The 22,202-nt window shown below is 36.3% G+C and overlaps 3 protein-coding genes and 1 pseudogene across 3 annotated transcripts; 2 read left to right on the forward strand and 2 right to left on the reverse strand.

The window, feature by feature from the left end:
* The first annotated feature begins 937 nt into the window (after positions 1 to 937).
* On the forward strand, positions 938 to 1,783 carry LOC119991943. The gene has a single exon (XM_038838501.1). The coding sequence runs from the start codon at positions 1,109 to 1,111 to the stop codon at positions 1,670 to 1,672; it is 564 nt and encodes a 187-aa protein (XP_038694429.1). The 5' UTR covers positions 938 to 1,108; the 3' UTR covers positions 1,673 to 1,783.
* A 707-nt stretch (positions 1,784 to 2,490) lies between these two features.
* Positions 2,491 to 4,989, reverse strand: LOC119992089 (protein HEADING DATE 3A-like). Its single transcript, XM_038838712.1, has 4 exons — positions 4,770 to 4,989; positions 4,605 to 4,666; positions 3,227 to 3,267; positions 2,491 to 2,933 (listed from the first exon to the last, which is right to left on the reverse strand). The coding sequence occupies exons 1-4, from the start codon at positions 4,968 to 4,970 to the stop codon at positions 2,710 to 2,712; spliced, it is 528 nt and encodes a 175-aa protein (XP_038694640.1). The 5' UTR covers positions 4,971 to 4,989; the 3' UTR covers positions 2,491 to 2,709.
* Positions 4,990 to 9,018: 4,029 nt separating this feature from the next.
* LOC119992278 (INO80 complex subunit D-like) lies at positions 9,019 to 13,172 on the reverse strand. The gene is made up of 3 exons (XM_038838981.1): positions 11,503 to 13,172; positions 10,258 to 10,686; positions 9,019 to 9,509 (listed from the first exon to the last, which is right to left on the reverse strand). The coding sequence occupies exons 1-2, from the start codon at positions 11,922 to 11,924 to the stop codon at positions 10,506 to 10,508; spliced, it is 603 nt and encodes a 200-aa protein (XP_038694909.1). The 5' UTR covers positions 11,925 to 13,172; the 3' UTR covers positions 9,019 to 9,509; positions 10,258 to 10,505.
* A 2,899-nt stretch (positions 13,173 to 16,071) lies between these two features.
* Positions 16,072 to 21,757, forward strand: LOC119990835 (annotated as a pseudogene).
* The last annotated feature ends 445 nt before the right edge of the window (positions 21,758 to 22,202 follow it).

Genomic DNA, 22,202 nt, shown 5'->3' on the forward strand with positions numbered 1-22,202 from the left:
CACTCTTAATATATCAAGAGTTCTTAAAATTTGAAGTGTGTTTCAAGTGTTATTTTTCTTTCATTGTAGTCATTTAGCACTTGAATTTGATGTTTTGTGTGCTTGAAAAATAGGTTTCAAGTCTTCCATTAGAGATGCTCTCAACTCCTATAAAATACTCCACCATATTGACTTTTTCATTAGCATACACTGAGATTCGTGAACAACAATATCCCTAATATGTGCAACGAAAATGTTGTTTGGTTGTCAACTAGCATTAATACTAGTAAGTAGTATAAATGCTCCTAAAAAAATGATCCAAATGGGGCCTTAATGTTTCAATTGGTATATAGCATTCGCAATATATTTTTGAATGTGCAAGCTACTTGTTAAGATCCAGGGTAGAAAAACACCAGATCCAACCGGTGCACCATTTTGATGCAACAAAAAACTTTTAAAAATTTCTTTAAAAAATCATGAATGTGTAGTATTTAGCATGTCGAATCCAATAAAATTTTTTTTTATTCAAAACAAAAATCAAATTAAACATTAAAAAGACATGGTAAATCTAGAACGTCGGATATAAACTCAAAATATTTGATTTTCTATTACGTTGAATTTGATTTTTGTTTTGAACAAAAAAAATTTATCATTGGATTCGTCATGCTAAATATTACATATTTATAATTTTTTAATATTTTTTTTAAAATTTTTGTGGACCTGTTTGACCTATCCCATAGCCGTTTTATTATGCTTTTTTATCCTTCTATTCTCGTTCTTGTTTTTTTTTTCTACCACAAATCAAGTGCCTTCAAAGTCGTACATTCAAGAAGTTTATAGGGTGCTTGCACCCTTTAAAAAAAAAAAAGAAGTCGTACATTCAAAAGCAAAACCAGCCGTTGTCATCATTCCTCTTCAACGGTCATAATTCCACATGACCGTAAATATGACCGTGTTAGCCTACTCCCTTATTTCTCCACCCCCTTTTCACTTGGTCTTGGTTGTCTTCAATCGCTGGAAACTCGCCTCAATACCCATCTCTCTCCCAATCCAATTTTCACATGCCCAGATAGAAAAATCTCAAAATTTCACCCAGAAAAGGAGAAAATCAAGTTATTTCTCAATCGATATGGGTTTTTCTCTAAGATCCTCCATTGACGATGCCTCTCCATCGCACTACCGCACACACAAGATGTTCCTCTACTTCAACTACATTATCTTGGGTGCAGCCTCCAGTTGCATCTTCCTGACCCTTTCTCTTCGATTAGTGCCATCAATTGTTGGTTTATTCTTTATTCTCCTCCACATCACCACCATCGCAGGGGCTGTCTCTGGCTGCATCGCAGCATCCTCAGGGACTGGCAGATGGTATGCAGCTCATATGGTGGCCACTGTGCTGACAGCGATATTCCAAGGGTCAGTATCAGTGCTGATCTTCACCAGGAGTGAAGATTTCCTTGGGGATTTGAATTCCTACGTGAGGGAGGAGGACGGAGTGGTGATTCTGAGGCTGGCTGGTGGCTTATGTGTGGTGATATTTTGCTTGGAGTGGGTGGTCCTCACGCTTGCATTCTTCTTGAAGTACTATTCTTATGTTGAAGGCGATATTAGCGGTGGAAATGCCGTGAAGAGGAGTGCCAAAGTGCAGCAAGAGGAGAATTTGAAGGACTGGCCATGGCCTTTCCAAGTCTAATTCTTCTCTGCTATAGCTCTATATTACTGTTTAATTTCTACGTTCAATTTATTTGTTTAGGGATTTGACTTTGAGAGAGAGACTGTGATTTTATTGATCTTTTAATGTGGAGATGCTGAATTTTTGTAGTAATTTTTTTTTTACTCATACTCGTTCATTCTCTCTTGCTCAAAATACGGCACAACCGGGTACTTACATCCTAATTTCTTATCATCTCTATTATCACACAGATGCATTTGAGACATGAGACATTGAAATCTTTCTTATCACAGATGCATTTGAGACATGAGACATTGAAATGCTCAAGGGAGGATGGCACTGATGAGATTTCCGATGGCACATCATTGACAAATAAAGAAACATGAGATATTATGGTTCGTGTCACTGGTAGACTAAATTTCAGCTACAGTCGTACACTTTTAACAATTTATAGATAAAAAAGCAATTAATACTGATGAGATATCATGTTTTTGAAGCAACACAAGCTTTTTTCTACTTTCTGATTTTCGGCCATCGTCTGATTTTAGTAAAAGATTCGTAAGACAGGCCCACACGAAGGACCCAGCCCAAAGAGAGAATATGGTGACTGTCAGTGTCGAGGCCGGAACCCAAGAAAAAGAGTGGCCAATATGTTATATGGGGAGTTTGTTGGGCTAGATACATAATTTATACTAATTAGAACACCTAGCTCGAGTAGTGGAGTAGAGTGTGTTTTTTTTTTGGTCAAGGAGAAGTAGAGCATGTTACATTAATTCATAACCAAACGGGCAACGACAATGCAAAAGGATTCTTAATTCATAACATTAATACAAATTTAATTAATCAGAAACACTAATTAAGGGGGTGGGTACGTGCCTCAAGACGTACTTAATTAATAATGTAGTAATATTAGCATGACAAATACAAACTAACATCAACAGCTTAATTAAGTAATATTAGACTCGATTGATCTTCTTCAGTTATTTTTTTAATTGTCACAATCGTCATTGATGATGATGAGACATGGTAGCTGGCAATAGCCAATAGATGGCATGCATTTAACGCCTTCTTCCACCGGATCCGCTCTCCCTTTGACAGTTGAAATAAACAGCGGCCACCGGCAATCCAAGATTATAAAGCTCAGCGAAGTCTCTAGTATTGAAATTCTGGCGCCATCCGGGTGCATAAACAGTTTGCCTTCCCAATTGACGAAACAATATGAAAACGAACCGATGAATTCCCACCCTCGGTCGCGGGCTCTCGTAGCACACAACCTCTTGGCCTGCCACCAATTAACGCCATTATTATATATATATATATATATGCACACACGTATAGACTGGACCCTGTTACGTGTGTGTAAGTGGGGGCCATGGTAGATATTTTGAATTGTATGGGGTGTTGTGTGAATTGTGATTCCATTCCAGTGCATGCAGTAAGAGTGTACGTACTAGTCTCGTAGTAGTAGTGTAGTCGTAATAATGGGAGATGATGTATGATCGATTATTTTCGCCGGGGGGGGGGGGGCCTACAATAATTCGTAACATGAAAGTGATCATCTATCTAACTACTCACCGAAACCTGCTCCTGTACTTGCTGGAATATCAGCCACCAACCTTGAAAAGTAAATTCATTATAAGCATACACACACACAGAGAGATATATAGTAATACAACAACTTTATATACAGAAAACAACAAGAGAATAAACGGTCGCTCAGCAATAAATTGGATTGGCTCAAAACTCAAAAGTATAAACCCCACAGACGAATATATATACACATACATACATACATACATACATATTAGTGATTGACAAAATTAATGTAGAATGAGTCTGAGTGTTGGTCTAGGTCATGCGCATGACATTAGTCCTGACGTATCTTTTCCTCTCTGCGCACTAATGATTATATACAGTAGACGCGCCTCGTGCGCCAAAGCTACAGTTGCCTTTCCTATCAACTTCCTTAAATAAACTAATCTTTCAACAAATTTTCATCTCTTTCTTTTGTTTTATTCATTATTCCTTGTCGTCTTTTTTCTTTTTCTTTTCTTACCTTAACATATATATAGGTGGTACTACCTAGTTTAATAACGCAAACTTGTGTTTTTTTTTATAACACGATTTTAGTATGCAATTTAAGCCTATATACGTCTGTGAACATACATGTCCTTATGTTTTACCTTTATTAAGGAATTATATGTAAAGGGAGCTAGCACATGCAAGAAGAGAGGATTGAAGAGGAGGACAGATACACATATTTGCAGCTAATATATATATATATATATATATATATATATATATATACACACACATAATGCCAGAAACAAATATGCGAATGACGTCAACATCAATTCGTGACGATATATGAAGAAAAAATCCTTTGTTGAAGAAAACAAGAAGAAAAGGTAAATTAATTTTGTGGCTCCTGGTAAAGGGAGAGAGAGAGTGTGTGGGAAGCCAAAGAAACCCACATGAAGTATAGGCTGTATAGCATGTATAGCTGTATAAGTCATATACATAGCCAAAATAAAACATATAGTATATGTGGAGCCAAGCAAGCAATACTTTTTTTTCTCTCTCTCTGTAAGTTAGGGGAAGGGGAAACACACATGGGACGCAATCACACACAAAAAAAAAAAGTATTGCTCGAAGCAAGTAATACTTTATCCCATTAAAAACCTAGTATATAAATCCAAAGGTACTTATCACTTTCTTGGGTAGCTAGTGGGTTATAATTAATTGCCATGAAAGTTACCAACTGTCAATCAATCAATGAAACGAACATAGCCTTAGAAAACAAGAGTAAATAAATTAGAAAAATATTTCGTGCGACCAATAGAAAGCAAGCTTAGCCAGCACCTAAATCCAATACTCATTTTTATAAAAATATATATAATTAAATCAAGCAAGTCGGAGAGAGAGATAGAAGCCAGGGTTAGCGATGACGAACCAATGCAAGTATTCTCTAAGGTTAGGTTCACTTGGGCTGGGAGCATCAGGATCCACCATAACCTGTCATGCAGTGGAAGTAGTACTAGAACTCAATCATCAATTTGTTGAAATGTACACATCTCGTAGAGGAACAATTAACATGATGATGAAAATAAGGAGTTACCAGAGTGTAGAAGGTCCTGAGATCATCTCCGCCAATATCAACCCTGGGTTGGTTGGAAACATGAGAGGGTTTGAGTTCACAGCCATTGTTCACTTCTCTGGTGTTGTTGTAAGTCACCCTCAGAGAGAGAGACCTTGTGAAGGGGTCTAGAACATCCCCTACTATTCTCCCAACTACCAGTGGATCTCTATCTCTTGGCATTTTTTTTAGGTACTATTGTTTCCTCGTTTCTTTTCCTTCGATTCATTCATTGTCTATATATATAATCTTCTAAAGACTCTAGCTACACTACATAGCACATATATGACGGTATCTTGCTTTAATATTTATCTACAAGGTACCCCGCATCATTAGCCTTTTGACTTTCTTTTCTAATATTTGTCATCTTTCTCTTTTACGGAGTCCTAAATAAAATAAATAATATACAAAATAATTTATCTGTTGCTGCTTGGTGTACTTGGTACCTACACTGCAAACTTGTACTTGATTGAATCATATACTAATAAATATATATTTAATGAATGAGGCCTCCATCTAGAGACAATCCCCCCGATCCAGGCAAATTAAGCAAAATAAAAGTAAAGCAACTAAAGGAGTAGGGTAGTAGTTGATTAATTATAAACATATGACTTTTTTTTACTGTCTTCAGCACCTACCTGACTAATTATAAATAAATTATATTACCTTTTAAAACATATTCATCACTCCCCCACTTAATTAACATGAACATTAATTTATTCTTCTTAATTAATTTCCTATTCTTCCACATTTATTCTTTCATTGCATATACAATCTTATAATTGTATAACGCAACTACTATGCCCGAATTCTTCCCTTTTCCACGCCTTTTTGTGAATTTATATGTCGGATCACATAAAAATATTTGTTTGTATGCGATTACAATAGTACAATACAATGTACCATGAATCCCAAGACAATATTAGACATTTTTTTTTGGTGTGGCAACATGTATGACGTTACATTTTGCATGATGTTAGACCAAGTGACATGAAATCAGTCACTTCTGTAGTCATGTTTGTATACATTTCAATTCCTATGGTTGGCTTCCTTTATCACAAGGAGAAACCACAAATTCCCCACTAGCTAGTGAGCTAATTGTGTGTCACAATTATTTTGATATTAATTCCAAACACAAACAATATGCGCCATTATACAATGATCTCCCTTATTTTGGCAAAGATGATTACGATATATATATCTCTATATATAGTTAGTAGGGTAACGATTAACGTGTCTAATTCAAAAAAAAGACACGCACCATTACATAATTAATATTAATTGGAGCTTGAAGACAAACAAGAGTAGCGTAGGACTAGCTAGCACTCTTACCACAAGGTATTTCCACAATTCCACTTAACTGCTTTTCTTGACTAATATACTTTTACTATCTGAGGTAATGAGTGTGATCATCTCTAATTTCAAAAGGACATGCAATATTAATTTGTTTGGCTATAAATTAATTGTTAATTAAGAGAGTGAATGTATGTTTTTTAAATTTTCCATTCTTGCATTATAAGTCACTTTTAGGAGTATTTGATATCCAATTCATATATCCATCATCATGACCACTTGATAGATATGATTTGTTCATCTTTGAATTGAATTAGCTTGCATTACCACTTTGTACAATACGCAAAAGCGTGTAGTGCTTGAGTTGTGACCACTATACAACCCCATATTACCGAAACATCTTTTTTCTTCCTGTTGTTTCCTGGCTGCCTGTCACATCTGAGGTTTTTTTTATCCGAAACTCATCCCTATATATATATATGATAGGTAAACAACATTCGAGCATAAGATTTTAGAGTTGATAGAGTCAGGGACATATAAGATTTACGCAAACATTACCTTAACATAATATGTAGATTGTGGAGAGATTATTTTTAGGAATTCAACATGTGATCTCCATGTTACACCCCTTGAACTCCTCTCTATATATTAATTAATTGGTAATGTTGCAATATTAGATACTTAGATTCCCGTATTCATTTACTTATCGGATCATTTTTTCATTTGTCAGAAGAATAAAGCGTGAGATTCCTCTTGGCTCCTAGTATTTAGGAGGGAACCGAGGACATAATATGATGGGGTTCACTAGGGGGACACAAGATTTTATGTCAATGTGGGCAGTGTCTCTTGGAATTTTTTATTTTTTGATTATTTATTAATTATACATTCGAAACTACGAAAAATAACGCTAAAAATAAAAGTTTATAAAATATGATAAGTAATAATTGTCACATGTCTTTTTGTTTAAATCATTTTTTCACAAGACTGGCAATACCCTCGAGCTTGGCTTAGATATTCAATGGAGGATCAACTTAAACTCTTAGAGAAATCAGATTCAAAGAAGAGAAAACTATACACCAACAACAAATTGTATATGATTCAAAACTCGAGAGATTCATATGTGAATGTGAGAGTGTGACTCTTGAGCGAGAGAGATGATTTATCATAATTTAGGGTTATGCCTTTGTTGCTTCACAAACCACGAACAGAGATCTAGAGACGCCCTAGACGAGGTAGAAGAGGGGGGCAAAGGAAGATTGTTGTAGAAGAATAATATTTTTGGTAGACAAGTCAGTAATAGTCTTGGGGGAACCAAAGGCTATGAAGTGGGGTGTGACAAATTTAGGGGGTCTTTTTATTATAATTCACTATATATTTAGGGATATTTTCTGTAATTTATTATATATTTATGGTTATTTAAAATTTGGTAAGCTGACCCCTCACTAACAAGTGGTATATATGTATATGTTTTTTTCTAAAATTACTTGGAAGAAAGTAAACAGTGGAGAGCTAGGTACACAAAACAAAAGTGCAGCTAGGGTTACTTGCTAATATACACTGGCATTGACATGTGACTCATTTAATTTCAAAACTCTAAAAAGAAAAGAAAAGGAAATATGAGTTTTTTGTCAATATAACACTGTCAGAATTAATATTTCCCAATATAACACTAGGATGAAAATATTTCCCAATATAACACTACACGCCACTCAGAATGACGTATTCTTTATAATTTTTATACAATCGCGCCATCACAGATGGCGTGATCTACTTTGGAGAATGGAGTGAATAATACAATTTTTGTTTCATGTCATTTGCAATGGCGTGAAAGTAATTTTTGTTCATTCACGCCAATTGGAGTGGCGTGAATGAACAAAATAAACACATATACACACACATATATATGTATCTGTCTATCTATACATATATATATATATATATATGTATCTGTCTATATGCATCTATCTATCGATAAATATATACACATATATACATACATATACATACATACATACATACATATATACAAAATAATTCTCTTATGTGAACCAAAAGTGTGAACCAACTTTTCAACTATAGATGTGACGGGTTCTACAGAAAATTTATGATGTATACACATATAGAGGAATTATCCTATGTGAACCAATTTTGTGGACCAAAATTCAATGGTTGTGATAAAACACTTTTAGTCTACATAGGAGAATTCATATATATATATATATATATACATTAAAGGAGTTGGCGTGACTAATATTTTGACACTGTTCACGCCACCAACACACGCCATCTGTAACGGCGTGATAGTATAAAAGTTGTAAAGAACACTTCATTCTAAATGACGTGTAGTGTTATATTGAAAAATATTTTTATCTCAATATTATATTGAGAAATATTAATTCTGACAATGTTATATTTGCAAAAAACTCAAGAAATATGATGACAGTTGCGGCCTGCGGGGACTAGGGTCGGGACCCACTTATCAGAATTTATTCGATTGGAGATAAATCATAAAATCTGCATAATTTAGTTTGATTCAATTTATTTTATCTTTTTTTTTCCCCTTTTTGTAAATGGTGACTTGTCAGCTTTCAATTCTTTTTTTTTCTTCTTGTTCTTTGAATTTGGGGGAGAAAACAAAAGAGCATTATTTGTAATTACAGAAGAACCTTTCCTAAAATAGAAAATACTGGCTTGGTGGGTAAGCCAGCAATACTGGTATGGCATCTATATGAATGTCTCATCCATCACACCAAATTCAAAAGTGGATGACTTTATTTTTGATGTCTGTTGATTCGTCCAACGACAAATTTCCCTAAAATTTGTTTCTATGTTCTTTGATCATCATCTATTTTATGATTCCTCATAGAAAGTGTATATCTTTTACTTTGATCATCATTTTCGTATATACCACCCTTTGCCCATTAATTTTTTTGTCCAATTTCAAACAAACTTTGTCCATTTGGTTGGTAGGGAGAGAGTCCAAAACATTGACTCCGTCCCCGTCATCAATGTCCGGGAATAACAAGACTAAGAGTGTGTTTGGGTTGAGGAATTTGCAGGGAATGGAAGATGAGTGAAATTGACTTTCCTTTCTTTTTTTATCTATTCATTCCCTTCCCTCCCCTCCCCTCCCCTTCTTTTCTCTTCCCTTCCCCCCAAATCCCTCAATCAAAACACACTCTAAGTCCATTTTTGGACATACCACAGGCAGCTGTCCATGGATACTCTACCTAAGCAAAACCTAGTTTCAACCAAGATGACACCAACAACTCCCCCTGAGGATACCACAAATTAGCTCTCTTTCACATAAACTCAGTCCCAAAATCATGTCATTTTCTCTCGCTTGTAGCTTTACTACAGATGAACAAATACAGCTGCGGCTGCCCCTTTGATGCTTTGATTAGAATTAATGTCAAATATCCATTACACCTACAACAGATAAAGAAACTAAACATAAATGTCGCAAAAAAATACAAGTAAATAGAAGAAGAAGATACTAAAACTTTCCAGAAATAAAACTTTTGAGCTTTCCACTTAATGTCCTCATTCAAACTAATCTCACTGTGCAGTTGACCAATAACGATTGAAGAGTTTGCTTACTGGACTACTGCTTGCAACTGCCTTTTAAATTTTAGCTAATGCCTACGACCTCTATCAAATAACAACAGAGGAAAGACTATCTAATCACCAGGAGCAGTAACTTATCAAGATCTGCACTTGTACTCAACAAGGATCAAGACTTATCTTTGGCAGTTATGATTCACATTATTTCAACTCTCGAGCATATAATCACTAGATGGTCATGTGTAAACCATGCACATATGATTATATAAAACATTGGAAAAGACAGGAAAAGCTCATGTCCCTTCGGAATTTGGCCTAAGTGCCAACAAAACAAATAATAAAATGGAAATACAGCCACATAACCAGCTCAGATATTATTATTTGACCCGTAGAAACGTACATAGACACAACAATAATGACAATAACAACAAGGACAACGACAATAAAAGAGGTGCTGTCAAAAAAGAAAAGTAAAAAAAAAAAAAAAGAGGTAGCAAGGAAAGGCAGGGGATTAATGAAATAAGAAGCAATTCATAGCATTTACAGGGTGAGCAGTACATATGAAATGAATCCACATGAACAAGCAGCAAAAGATGAATTAAAAAATTCGTACCTCATGTATGCACAGGTGATGTCTTTCAAGGGACAAATCCAATGTCCACTAGTCCACAAAACAAAGATACAACTGAAAATTTGATGGTTAATAATCTGCTGACTGCATGAACAGCTAACGATGTAAGCATATTAAAAGAATATGCAAAGACAAAAAGAAGTGATCTAATTAGTTTTCCCCTCCTTGATCTCAGTTTTAGCAAGAGAAGCCTTTTTAGCGGCTCTTCTTTTGCTCTGGATTTGGCGGACTTATTCTGTGACCATCATATGAAATTTCAGCACAAGCTTACTTGGAGAAGTTACATTAAGACCTTGCTTTTTCAAAGCTTGTTTGAGATATTTTTCTGACTTCTGCAAATGCGTGGCGCATAGGACAGGAATTGTTGATCTCAATACTGGTTTCCCACATAAAATAGGCCCTGCGTGTGCACTGAATACAGGCGAACATACACAGTAATCTTGAGGACTAACTACTATTAAATATACTGCACAAAAGTAACACTAGTTAGTAGTTACACCAAAAGAACATTCAAGACTTTTGGATAAACATTTTTCTCTTCATCCCATAATCACGCCATATGGGTTTGTCCGTCTAGCTAAACCAAAAACTATTAAATTGGTGAGAATTTTGCAGCATTTCAGAAAGTTTGATATACAAGCTCTACCGGGGGGGGGGGGGGGGGGGGGGGGGTGAAGGCATACAGGCACAGATGAACCTACTACCCAGCAAGGCTAGCATACCAATGTCAAACCAGAAGATTAATACATAAACCAGTAGACTGCTTGTTTGTAATGTTACTCAACAAACATTTAGCTCTTGGTTTTCCTCATATTGAAAGTAAACAAAAGTACCTAGACTGCTCTCTTAGCATTCTTAGCATAGGACATGATGGAATTAACTAGGAGAAAGTTGAGATGCACAGTAACACAAGTGCCGACAAACATGCATACTTCCAAACTAACTCTGCCCAAAGAACTGCATTTTCATATCATTCAGAATCATAATGCAAGAATTCACAGTTTCCCTCAATGTCCTGGCTTGGAAACAAACGAATCCCAGAACTTACAACTTAAGAACATTGCAAAGTAAGATCAGCATACTTTGCGCAGGCTACCTTAAAAAAATTACATTTATCCGAAGTTAAATAAACTCCGCTTAACAAACAATATGGGCACATAACACGTAGACATGGATGGATATATAGAATGATGTATACAGGAGTAGGGATTAAAAGAGAAAGTAAACCTCATGATCACATATGTGCATCCAGTGTACACCTTCTGTTTAGAATCAGACGGAATATGGGCATGACATAACCTCATCAAAGGCATCGCCTTTGCCTTGCAACCGGCTACAGCACACTTTCCCTCAACGTCCCCAGTCCCAACCCCGAACCGGCCATTCTCTCCTGCTCCATCCGTCCCGCTTTCAAGGCCGATTGTCTTCTTCTCATCCTCCTTGAAGGGGCTCTTTCCGTATACCCAGTAGTAGTCCCTGTACTTGGCCTTGACCTTCTCCATTTGGTCCCTGTAGACCCGGGCAAGTTGCCTAACTCGCCGGGATCGCCGAGTCAGAACCTCATGCCGCGTTAGGTATTGGGAGCGCGCGAGGGCCAAGTTTTGGTCTGAGCCATCGATGGTCATGGGTTTAGGATCCGTATCGGCCATGGTTGAGGGAATCAGAGAGCGAGTTAGAAGGCTGAGTATAAGAACCAGTTAATCGGTACCAATGGATTGCATGATCATCTGCGCTCATCCTGATAACACACTCTCTTGGTTATTTACTTTTATTTGAGGATATCAAACCCTAACCAACGTCTATTTTGACAAATCAATATTCTTCGGTTTCCTATTCCAATCCAATCCAATTCTTCGGTTTCCTTTTCCAGATCTCTGTCAGTTTTTCGAGATCTCGGAAAGATCTCAGTTCAGCTCTATCTGTCCTTTTTGGTTCCCGCTTCGGGCATCTTCTCTTGGACTCGGGTGATTTTTTCACTCGTGTCTTGCCAAGGCAAGTTCCGAATATTACGCCTAAGTTTACGGGGGAATCCAGTCTAATACCTGTCATTTTTCGCCTTTTTTATTTTTGGGTGCGTGTATGTATTGGTGCCTTCAAATGGTTCGTTCGATGTTGTTGACAGGTTAGAAGGAGGAGGATCAATCCACTTCCTTCTGGTTCTCACTAGTGACTTTCCCAGGAAAGTCCCGATCTTATTCATGCGCTTGCTTAAATTTTTTTGTTTGATCCTAGTATCTTAGTTTCTTTCGCGTATGCGCATGTTGGTTTGTGAATGTATCGGAACAGTGGTTTCAAGTGGATCGATATTGTTGCCAGGTTAGGAGAAACATTGGGCGGTTGAAGGAATGATAGAATGCAGAGTATGTGGGTGTATATGCTGCGGATATCCTGCCCACTGCAGGAGTCTTGTGCACGAGAGTTTCACCTTTTAAAATAAGTGTATTGATTCGGCCACTGGGGCTGTAACCCCGGAGAGATGAAACTATGGAAAGATCCTCCTTCTTTTCGCCAAAGTTGTGTGCATCATTTATCTAGAATTTTTTTTATCTATACAATATTATGTTTAATTGTTGCATCGGTTATGGTTTAACAGAGTGAACAAAACAACGTGACAGCAAAATGGAATGTGAAGCTTTTTAATAACGTTAATGACTCAAAACACCAATAAATAAGTCCAGCCAAAGTTCTTGTAGCCAAATTTGTTGGCGCATAAACAGTTTTAGTTTGACCTTTCATTTTTTTGCGCATCTTAGTTTGACCTTTTATTCACCCTCACTTCTCTGATAGGTTTGGCTTTGTTGGAATATGTTTTGCACCTCTAAGCCTTTTTGCTAGAGAGAATATTTTTCTGCTATATGTCTGTCATGGCTGCAACTGCTCATACAATTAAGTTTGAACTATACAGGTCACACCAAATGCTCATTTCCAGAATGATCTAGTGTTAGACAGTCTAGATACTGTGGAGATTGTGATGGCACTGGAAGAAGAGTTTGGATTATGAAGCTGACAAGATAAATTCCATTAATGTTGCAGTTGATTTCATTGCTTCTCATCCTCAGGCAAAGTAGAGCAGTATGAACTATGAAGTATTGTGTTTTAAGTTTGCACTCTTTTGAGGAATTGGATGCCTTGCCTAAGTTAGAACTTGGAGTATATCTTGGTATCGTTTCCTTCCTCCCATTCCTCTGTGTTACAAAATGTCATAGATACCTTTAATTTCCCTTTCCATGAATTTTGATTGGAGCCAATTGCATGTTTGGAGACCAAGACCACTGGTTTTAGCACATACATCTCATTTCAATGAAATATTGTAGGCCATTGCCTTTTATGCTTGAAAGTTGAAATTGGCGATTCTGTTCTGTTCTGGTCTGTTCGAATAATGCTTATTGGGAAATTTTATCTACACACCATTAATCTATTATCTTTACACAACTTTTTAATTTTTTTTTAGTTTGCATAAATATCTTTATATACAATGACATATTAACCCTTAAGCTAAAAATTTAAAATAAATAATTTTTACATATTAACCAATTAAAATTAAAAAGAACGAATCTTCTGGGTCTCCTCTTTCGAAGACAACTTCTTGATTAAATATTGATTATGCGTGTGTATGTATATATGTGTGTGTGTTCTTTCCCTTGCAGAATGCAGAACATCCCTGTGTTGGACTTTGTTTTCAGTCATGAAAAAGAGGTCAGATATGAAAATAAAACAAAATTGACACCTTCCATCGTTCTTTGTTTAAATCAAATGCTTTTTATGGTGTAGTAGTTAGGGAAGACAATGGTAATGGTCTGTTGTTTCTAGGGCTTGGAATTGTTCATTCCTCGTACAAGAGTTGAAGTTTATTTATTTCATTCATTGAGAGTTTCCACTTAAGTGAAATAGAAATTTGCTTGATTTCTTTTATTTTTGGGTTAAATTTGTTTAGGTGTCAAGAGAAGGGAAAGGAGTCTTCTAGGCTGCAAACTGTGAATCAAAAGTGTCAGTAATGAACAAGTTGTTAATGGAGGAGAATGATTGACTGCAGAAACTGGTGTTTCAATTGGTTTGCAAGAATGGATATATGTGGCAACAATTGCACATGGTCATCGTATGTCTTCACTTTCTCCATTTTATGGCCCCGTTTGGTAGGGTTTTTTTAGTAACATTTATACTACTTTACTTGCCATCCAAACAAGTATTTCTTGACACATAATTCGAGGACATTTTCCTAGCATTTTCTACTACTTTTCGAAATGCTACAAAATGGAACCATTTTGGAAGCATTTTCATTTTCATTCTCATTTTGTCCTTATCTTTCTAATGTTATCCCCATAATACCCCTTATTCCTCTTATTCTCTCTTCACCTCCCTCTTCCTATTCTTACCCGACCCACCTGGAGCCCCCACCAGCTTTGCCGTAATCGACCTCTGTTTAGTTCCATCAACACCCACAACAATACTACCAACAGAAACAACCACCCAACTCTTGCCATGGTACTCCCTCTCCACCCCTTGGCACTGGCACCCCATACACAGCTTCGATCTGGTACCCCAAGTTAGAGCCAACCCATATTCAGATGTCAGCTTCGATGTGGAGATGAAGAATTGAGAGAGAAATTAGTGAGAGATAAAAAATAGTGAGACAAGAACCATGGGAGAAGATGAAGAATCGGCAGAGAAAATAAGGAGAGAAGCGACGAGTACCGTCCATGGGGGAAGAAAAATTTGAGGAAGAGATAAACATGTAAAATATATTTAAACATAACAGAGAAATAATATTAAATATATGCCTTCTTTTAATTTCTCTTTAGTTAATTTAATCTACATAAAAAATGTTAGTCATATTCCTTTTATTATTTTAAAAATCTAAATTTTTTATTTTCAAAATTATTTGTTATTTATTTTTGTATTTATTTATATTTGTTACAACTAAAATGCATCATACCCTTGCACGTAATTTATCCAATATGCTACACACCACAAATGTTAACAGTAAAAGTTCAACCAAACACCTATCCAGCATTCAAGCAGCATATCTGCTATTAAAATTGTCCAGCATTTCTGCTACCACCATTTCTGCTGGCATTTCTGCTACTTTACAAATGCTCTACCAAACTAGCTCTATAGTTGATGTATTTGTTGTTAATTCTCCCAGATGTACAGTCTTCTATATAGGAATACCCCTCTTGAATCACAACTGTAAAAGAAGTACATTTCATAGTTGTTAAATTTCCTATCCTAGGTACATTTTCAGCTATTGTTGTTGTTATGTATGTTTCTTGATTATTTTTTGCCCAATTGTGCCTAATGGGCATGAGCAATGATTTCCATTTGCATCTTCACACAGTTTTAAAGCCACCAGATACTTGATCTTTCTCATGTACGCTTTGCTTTGATGCAAGTCTAAAACACAGAAGGGACTTTGTTCCTTTACATTTTTTAACTCCTATTACCAGTCATGCGCACTAACAGTACCCAATTGATTCAAACAATTTAACCACTTGCCATGATAACTTTTATCACCTCTAATGACCAATCCCGCGGCGACGCGGGGCACCATAACTAGTTATATATTTACTCTGTTTAGTAGGACTTATTTGGTGTGAAAACTGGAAAACTCAAAATAGGCTCGATTATATTATATGTTGTCAAAAACAAATTAGATCAAATATTTGACAAGACTTATAGGCGACGCTATTACAAATATAAAATACAAACTAGCTTATTTTGTGTGCAATTCTCCTCTTATTATCGTAACCCAACCCAGTAAGAATTAATGGGACATTTGATTGGCATTTTGAATAGGGAATGAAGCGAGTCGAGAGTAAGAATAACTCATTCTCGAGTTTGGTTAAGTTTGGGAAAGTGGAATTCTAAACTCATCCCACCCTCATTATCTCTTTATAAAGATTAGTCAAACTCACTAAAATGATGAGATTGACTAATCGCGAGAATGAGTTTGATAATCAAAAGATTATCATAGTTTCCGGATGTTGCCTTGACTCCTCTTAGAAATGAAGAAACCAGGGCAAAGGGTCTTGACAACTATGACAGGGATCTGGAGGATGTTATTGATAGACTTATTGTTGAGTGTGATAAGAAAATTGGTAGAGCTCTTAAGCGTCTCGAGGATGACGATGCAAAAGCTGCAATTGCAATTTCAGTTTCTGAGGTTACTCAGGTGATGTTCAAGTCTTGCTTAACCTAACTATTATTCTTTTCCCTCTGGCTACTGGCTCTCATTAGATATACATTTTCTGTGGAAAATTGCAGACACCAGAGGCTCTTGAATTATCCAAGCAGATCAAGGAGAAATTAAAACAAGCTGATCAGGATGGTAAATGATACATGATGCATAGTATAGCTTATTAATGTTTGCACTGTTGCTATTGAAAGGACTTTTATTCTATTTTGTTGTAGATCCTTTGTTATGTGGCTCTTGGGAGTTAGGATAGATTAGTTAGTTTTGGGTGATGATGATGTAAGTCATGACTTTTGGTTGCTAATTACTGATTGTTTCTAATAGCGTCTTGCTTTTATGGTGGAATCTGGACAAACTCATGATATGATAAAGGTACTGACTTAAATCTTAAAGAGGCTCCATATTTTGTTCCACTAACTGCATGGCAGTGTGGCAGAAGCTGATAATTTTAGAATGGTGCATCAGAGTTGATTCTTGGACAATGCATTATCGCAATTAACCTCTTGTAAACTCTTTTTAAAGAACTTTGACAGGATTCTCCTCTGTCTGTAATAGGATTTTGAATGATATAAATTATTGCTATGATTTTGCAGACCTTGAAGGCAAGGCAGAACTTAAGGTTCGAGCTCTGGAAATTTTAGATGAACTGAGAACCAAAACGGCAGACAAACAGGTAGAGGATGGTTTTCCAGTGCCCATTGAATATTCCATATAGTATTGTTTCAATGTTCTGTTTCATACTTCAATGTAGTGACACTGTGACCTCAATGCTGCCACTCTCTTTTGAACTAGTCTATGCTCCTTTTGGATGCCTTCAATAAAGATAGGGCATCTTTGCCCCAACTGTTGCCAAACCTACCACAGTTGGCACCATTGCCAGTACCTGCTCCTGATGCTTATACCCAGGAAATGATAAACGAGAAGCTGGAGAAGGCTGAGGATCTCGGTAGGGCAACCATTAAACAATCTCGTTTGGTTTCAACTCATGCATCTTGCACTAAGAAAGTTCAAATCAAATGTTGTTTTTATTATGTGTGCTTCATGCACCTGGGATGATGGCCACTTTTTATGTGGCTATTCTTCAGGTGAGAAAGGGATGGTGGATGAGGCTCAGAAAGCATTGGAAGAGGCAGAGGCGCTTAAGAAGGTGTGTAATTTTTGAACTCTTTGGGTGACGGTGTTTCTTCATGTTGTTCTTGTTTTAAAGTTACTTTCCTAGTTATGCCTTCCACTGTTAGGTTCCAACCACTTTCCTTTTGTTCCAAACGTCCCCTTTTGTTTTTCTTGCCTTAATTTTTAAATAACAGTTCTTTTCCCTTTAATTGCAGCTACCCTCCAGGCAGGAACCTCCTCTGGATTCGTCTAAGTATACTGCTGCTGATGTTCGCATTGTGAGTATATTCCTATGAGATATTTTATTTTGTTCTGCAACTTTAATTATTACTGAAAGGACCATGATATGGTGAAAGGAAAGTAAATTAAGACCTGAAACCTAGGCACTAGATAAGCAACTCTTTTGAGCTTTCTGTGATTTGACTTCTATCCGGTTTACTAGCGCTGAAATTTTTAGTCACATATGCAGCTATGGCAAATCCTATATGGTTGTGCATTGAGGTCCTCTTGTGGCCCTTTTCATTTGGGTGTACGTCGAAATGTGTTTCCAATCCTCATTGGGGCATTTAGGTCAAGAAGAGCCAGAATCATTATTTTAGACGGCTGTTAGTTTCCTAAGGATATGATTTTCCTTTTCTTTTCTGTTTTTTGTATTTTGTCGAAATAGATGGTCTGGCAATGTAGGAAGCTTAAAAATGTCAAGCGTAGTTGGAGAAAATCAATCTGAAAAATTGATACACAAATAGAACTCATCTGCAATGTACATGCTTCTTTATCATCTCTACTTATATAGTATCTACTTATTTCAGACTGATCAAAAGCTTCGGGTTTGTGACATATGTGGAGCGTTTTTGAGTGTATATGACAGGTATATTTTTGGTCTTTTATTTTCTCAATATTGCAATTTTTGAAAACTCTCTTGAGGGCATCAAAGAATTAGTATTTGGGGTTTCAAGTCTTCAGCTTTTGACCTTAATGTTATACCTCCTTGTCACCAGCAGGCTTTTGGGCCCAGTTTTACGAGGATAACTTATTGCAGCTAAAGAATGTGCGTTTTTTTCCTTGTTTTATATGCTTGTAGACCATGCTATTGTTGAAAAATTGCGGGGAAATTTAATATGCATGTGGTATTTTCGCTTGTACTTTTTTGGTGAGAAATGAGTGTAGATTTTTGAACTTTTGCTGTTGTTTTCAGTGATCATCGTTTAGCAGATCATTTTGGAGGGAAGCTTCATTTAGGGTACATGCAAATTCGTGAAAAACTTGCTGACCTTCAGGTAAGATAAATTTTCAGCCTATCGTTATTATTTATTTTCTTGAGATGATGTCGATCACATTTTGCACAAGTCCAGGGTGTAATGGAAATCCATATAGAAGACTCGAAAATAAGTTCCATTATGGATTTACCTGGCTGAACCAAGAATGTTGGGATCAGGCTTTTGATGATGATGAGATTACAATGAAACTGCAAAGTGACAAGAGATTGTAATTTGTAGAGCAAATGCCAATGGAAAAATGATATCATGAAGATATTGTTACCCCAATTGGCTGCTGCCTTCAGCTAATCAAACCTACGCAATCATTTAAGTTGGCACATACAAACTTAGATCACAGGTTTTAGATTGTTGCTATTGTGCTAAGTTGTTAAATCCATCTCATTCACTCTGAGATTCTTAAATTACTATTGTTAATTGGTTCAGGTGCTGGTATAATGTTTGACATTCTTCTGTAGAAATTCTCAATTATTATTCGATCTGTGAGTTTTTCTAACCTTTGGTGAAGAATGGTTCTTTTCTTTGTGATTTGTCCTTTTTGTGGATGTAAGTTTCAAGGATTGATAATTCTCCACTGAAGGCATGGCCTTTTTATTTACATTTGGACTTGTATGATTGTATCTGTTAGATGTCATGGTAGTTGCACGGCAGTTGCAGGAAAAGGTCTAAATACATTTGGAGACAACAGCCGAATGTGTGTAGCATAAAATAAAATAAGTAGGTTGTGTTTTGGAGAGACAAGGTTTGGTAAACGAATTTCTTATAATCAATATTATAAATAAATGGAACTGTTTTCTATTTTAAAGCAAATCTTTAACTAGCAAAAAAGAATGTGAATTGTATACTTTAAACTGTTACCTTGTCTTTGGCTATTTTATGGTCATTTTGAAGAGAGATTTGGAAAATGAAGGAGCCTTTGAATGATACAATCATACAAATAGCCAATGTAGTGCTACCTGATTCGTTGAAATCTTTCTCCATTAGTTCAAAGGGCAATGTAATGGAAACATCTGTCTTACATTGTAAAAGCATGGTAGCTCCCTTTGCCCACTGACAAAAGAAAAAGGGGGAAAAAAAGAAGGTAAGTTTCAACTTGAGTTATAGGTTTTTTATCGATTCTTCATCTTTGTTCATCAATACATCCTTCTGTGGGCCCTCGCTTCCCGTCCTTTTGTTTTTGTAGATGTCTTGTTGTTGGCTTGAGAGAGGATGACTCCTTTTTTATTGTTATTTAGTTGATATATCAAAATATGGTCTTTGGGGGTGGAATTTGTGGCGGCAACCTATAGGGTTTATTGTTTTTCTAATTTCTTCTCTAGCAGAATGCGAGAGATTGCCTTTTGAGAATTGTTGACCTCTTCCAAGGGCTGAATGATGATATGCTATTGTACGTATGGTACGCGCCTATATGGGATCAAAGCCTTTCTTGAGGTTGTAGGGTTTGTATCCTGAAACATTTCATGGCGTCAAAATTAAACCTATGTAGCGTTTATTGTTAGATTAATGATTATGCCTACGTTTGAAACATTTCTCCAAGTTTCCCAAACATTTCAATTCTTTTGGCTTATCTGAAGCGGTATTTCATCCATATAAAGAGTGGTTCTCAGTACCATTTTCTTGGTAATCAATTTTTCAGGAAGAGCGAAACAAGAGCCGCAACGTTGATCAGCATGATGAAAGAAGGTGATGAGTGAGATATATGTTATTTTTTAATTTTATTTTGTCTACAAAGTACTTGATGTTTTCCTTCAATATATTTATATGTACTTCATTTACATCTTTATTAGTAGATCAAAGGAGAGAAGCAGAGAACCTGAGAGAGAACCAAGTAAGGATCGGGATAGAGGAGATAGCCGTGACCGGGTTAGGGATAAGGATCGCAAGAATAGAGATCGTGACAGGTATTATGAGTGGTCTTGAAGTTACGATTCAAGAAGTTGTCGGAGGTCACGCTCCCTGTCTAGAGAGCGCTCTAGAGATTATGATCGCCACAGGTAGCTATTTAATTATAGTGATGGTTCCCTTTTCTTTCTTCATGAAATTGTACGAGGTGTCTGTGCTTTCAGGTCAGAGAAATGAATCATAATTTTTTCTGCAATGTGGATGCATGTTCAGAAATTCATTTCATGTGCAACAAACATCTTTGAATGTTTTCGGTTAAGATGTGATCCTGAGACTTGTCATACCAGTACCAAGTGTTGTGGTGTTGAGAAATGTAATTTAATCAGATTGAAAAAATATCTCAGATTGCTTGTTCCCTCTTGTCAAAAATCTTGAACCTTTTACCTTGAGAAATTGTTACTTTTAATGCTCGTGGAATTTGAGACATCTCCATTTTTACTCTACTTATGCTTTCTCTCTCATGTTGTGCAACCTTTTTGAGTCCTATTTGATTATGAATATCAATGAACTTGATACCTGTTGTTCTTAATAATTACTGGTGATATATGGATGTGGGAAGTATTTATTATTTGTGATATTTTCTCACTATTTGTTTGTTCTCAGGCGCTATGATCGTCACTAGATGCGGTTTGATGATTGTGTTGAACAGATGGGCAAAAAGAAAATGTGCCAGTGAAGTAATGTATGATAGTGGTTTTTAAATATTCGTGTTGGACTTTCGCTGCATGTATAACCTGATCATGGTGGATTTTTCGACTGAGGTGTAGGTAAAGGTGGTTTTTTTTCCTTCCTTGAGTTGTATGTTTGACAGGTATGCATTATTATGCTTTTTAAATCCATACACCAATGGCTCAATGATGTCTCTTATGTACTTGTGGCGTGCGCATTTCTGCAGTGCTGATGTTGATTTTGTTATTAGTTGGATGATAATTAGATCCAGAGAAAATTGAATCTGCTAACGCTCTGTATTTTTTGGTTAATATTGAGGTTGCATCTTGTGGCATGTCTTGGTTGATTTTGTTATTGGTTGGATGATAGTTAGATCAAAGCCTTCCTAATCCTAATTCACAGATGATTTGATTGACGACAGTCTCGTTGGTGGAACTACATACAAACTACAAAGGCCAATAATGTATATGCATGCGATTGACCAATTCATTGGTGTCAACAACGCAAATCATGGATTGTCGCAGAATTTTTTGAGCTGCGTGGTTTGGAAATTTCCTTCTATGGATTGTCCACGTGAACCGTACTGGACTATCAGAATGACGGCATCGTTACTATTGAATTTGGTTTGAAAATACAATTAACGTCTATTGGTGTAATACCAATACTTTCTAGTAACTTGGTTTAGTATACTCAGCGGGAAAAAGTGCTTTCATTGTTGTGCAATAAGAAACCTTCAATATCTTAATGCATGTATTTAATTTATTCGGAACTATTAGAGC

The sequence above is a fragment of the Tripterygium wilfordii genome, chromosome 22 (assembly GCF_013401445.1).
Source record: "Tripterygium wilfordii isolate XIE 37 chromosome 22, ASM1340144v1, whole genome shotgun sequence".
Taxonomy (NCBI): domain Eukaryota; kingdom Viridiplantae; phylum Streptophyta; class Magnoliopsida; order Celastrales; family Celastraceae; genus Tripterygium; species Tripterygium wilfordii.

Excerpts from the sequence above, each read along its gene's own strand:
- LOC119991943 (XM_038838501.1), top strand. The coding sequence starts at position 1,109 with ATGGGTTTTTCTCTAAGATCCTCCATTGACGATGCCTCTCCATCGCAC.
- LOC119992089 (XM_038838712.1), bottom strand. The coding sequence starts at position 4,970 with ATGCCAAGAGATAGAGATCCACTGGTAGTTGGGAGAATAGTAGGGGAT. Across the intron at positions 4,667-4,769 it reads TCAGGACCTTCTACACTCTG|GTTATGGTGGATCCTGATGC; the intron begins GTAACTCCTTAT and ends ACTGCATGACAG. Across the intron at positions 2,934-3,226 it reads AAGTACAGGAGCAGGTTTCG|GCCAAGAGGTTGTGTGCTAC; the intron begins GTGAGTAGTTAG and ends AATTGGTGGCAG.
- LOC119992278 (XM_038838981.1), bottom strand. The coding sequence starts at position 11,924 with ATGGCCGATACGGATCCTAAACCCATGACCATCGATGGCTCAGACCAA. Across the intron at positions 10,687-11,502 it reads TGCACATATGTGATCATGAG|TGCACACGCAGGGCCTATTT; the intron begins GTTTACTTTCTC and ends GCCTGTATTCAG.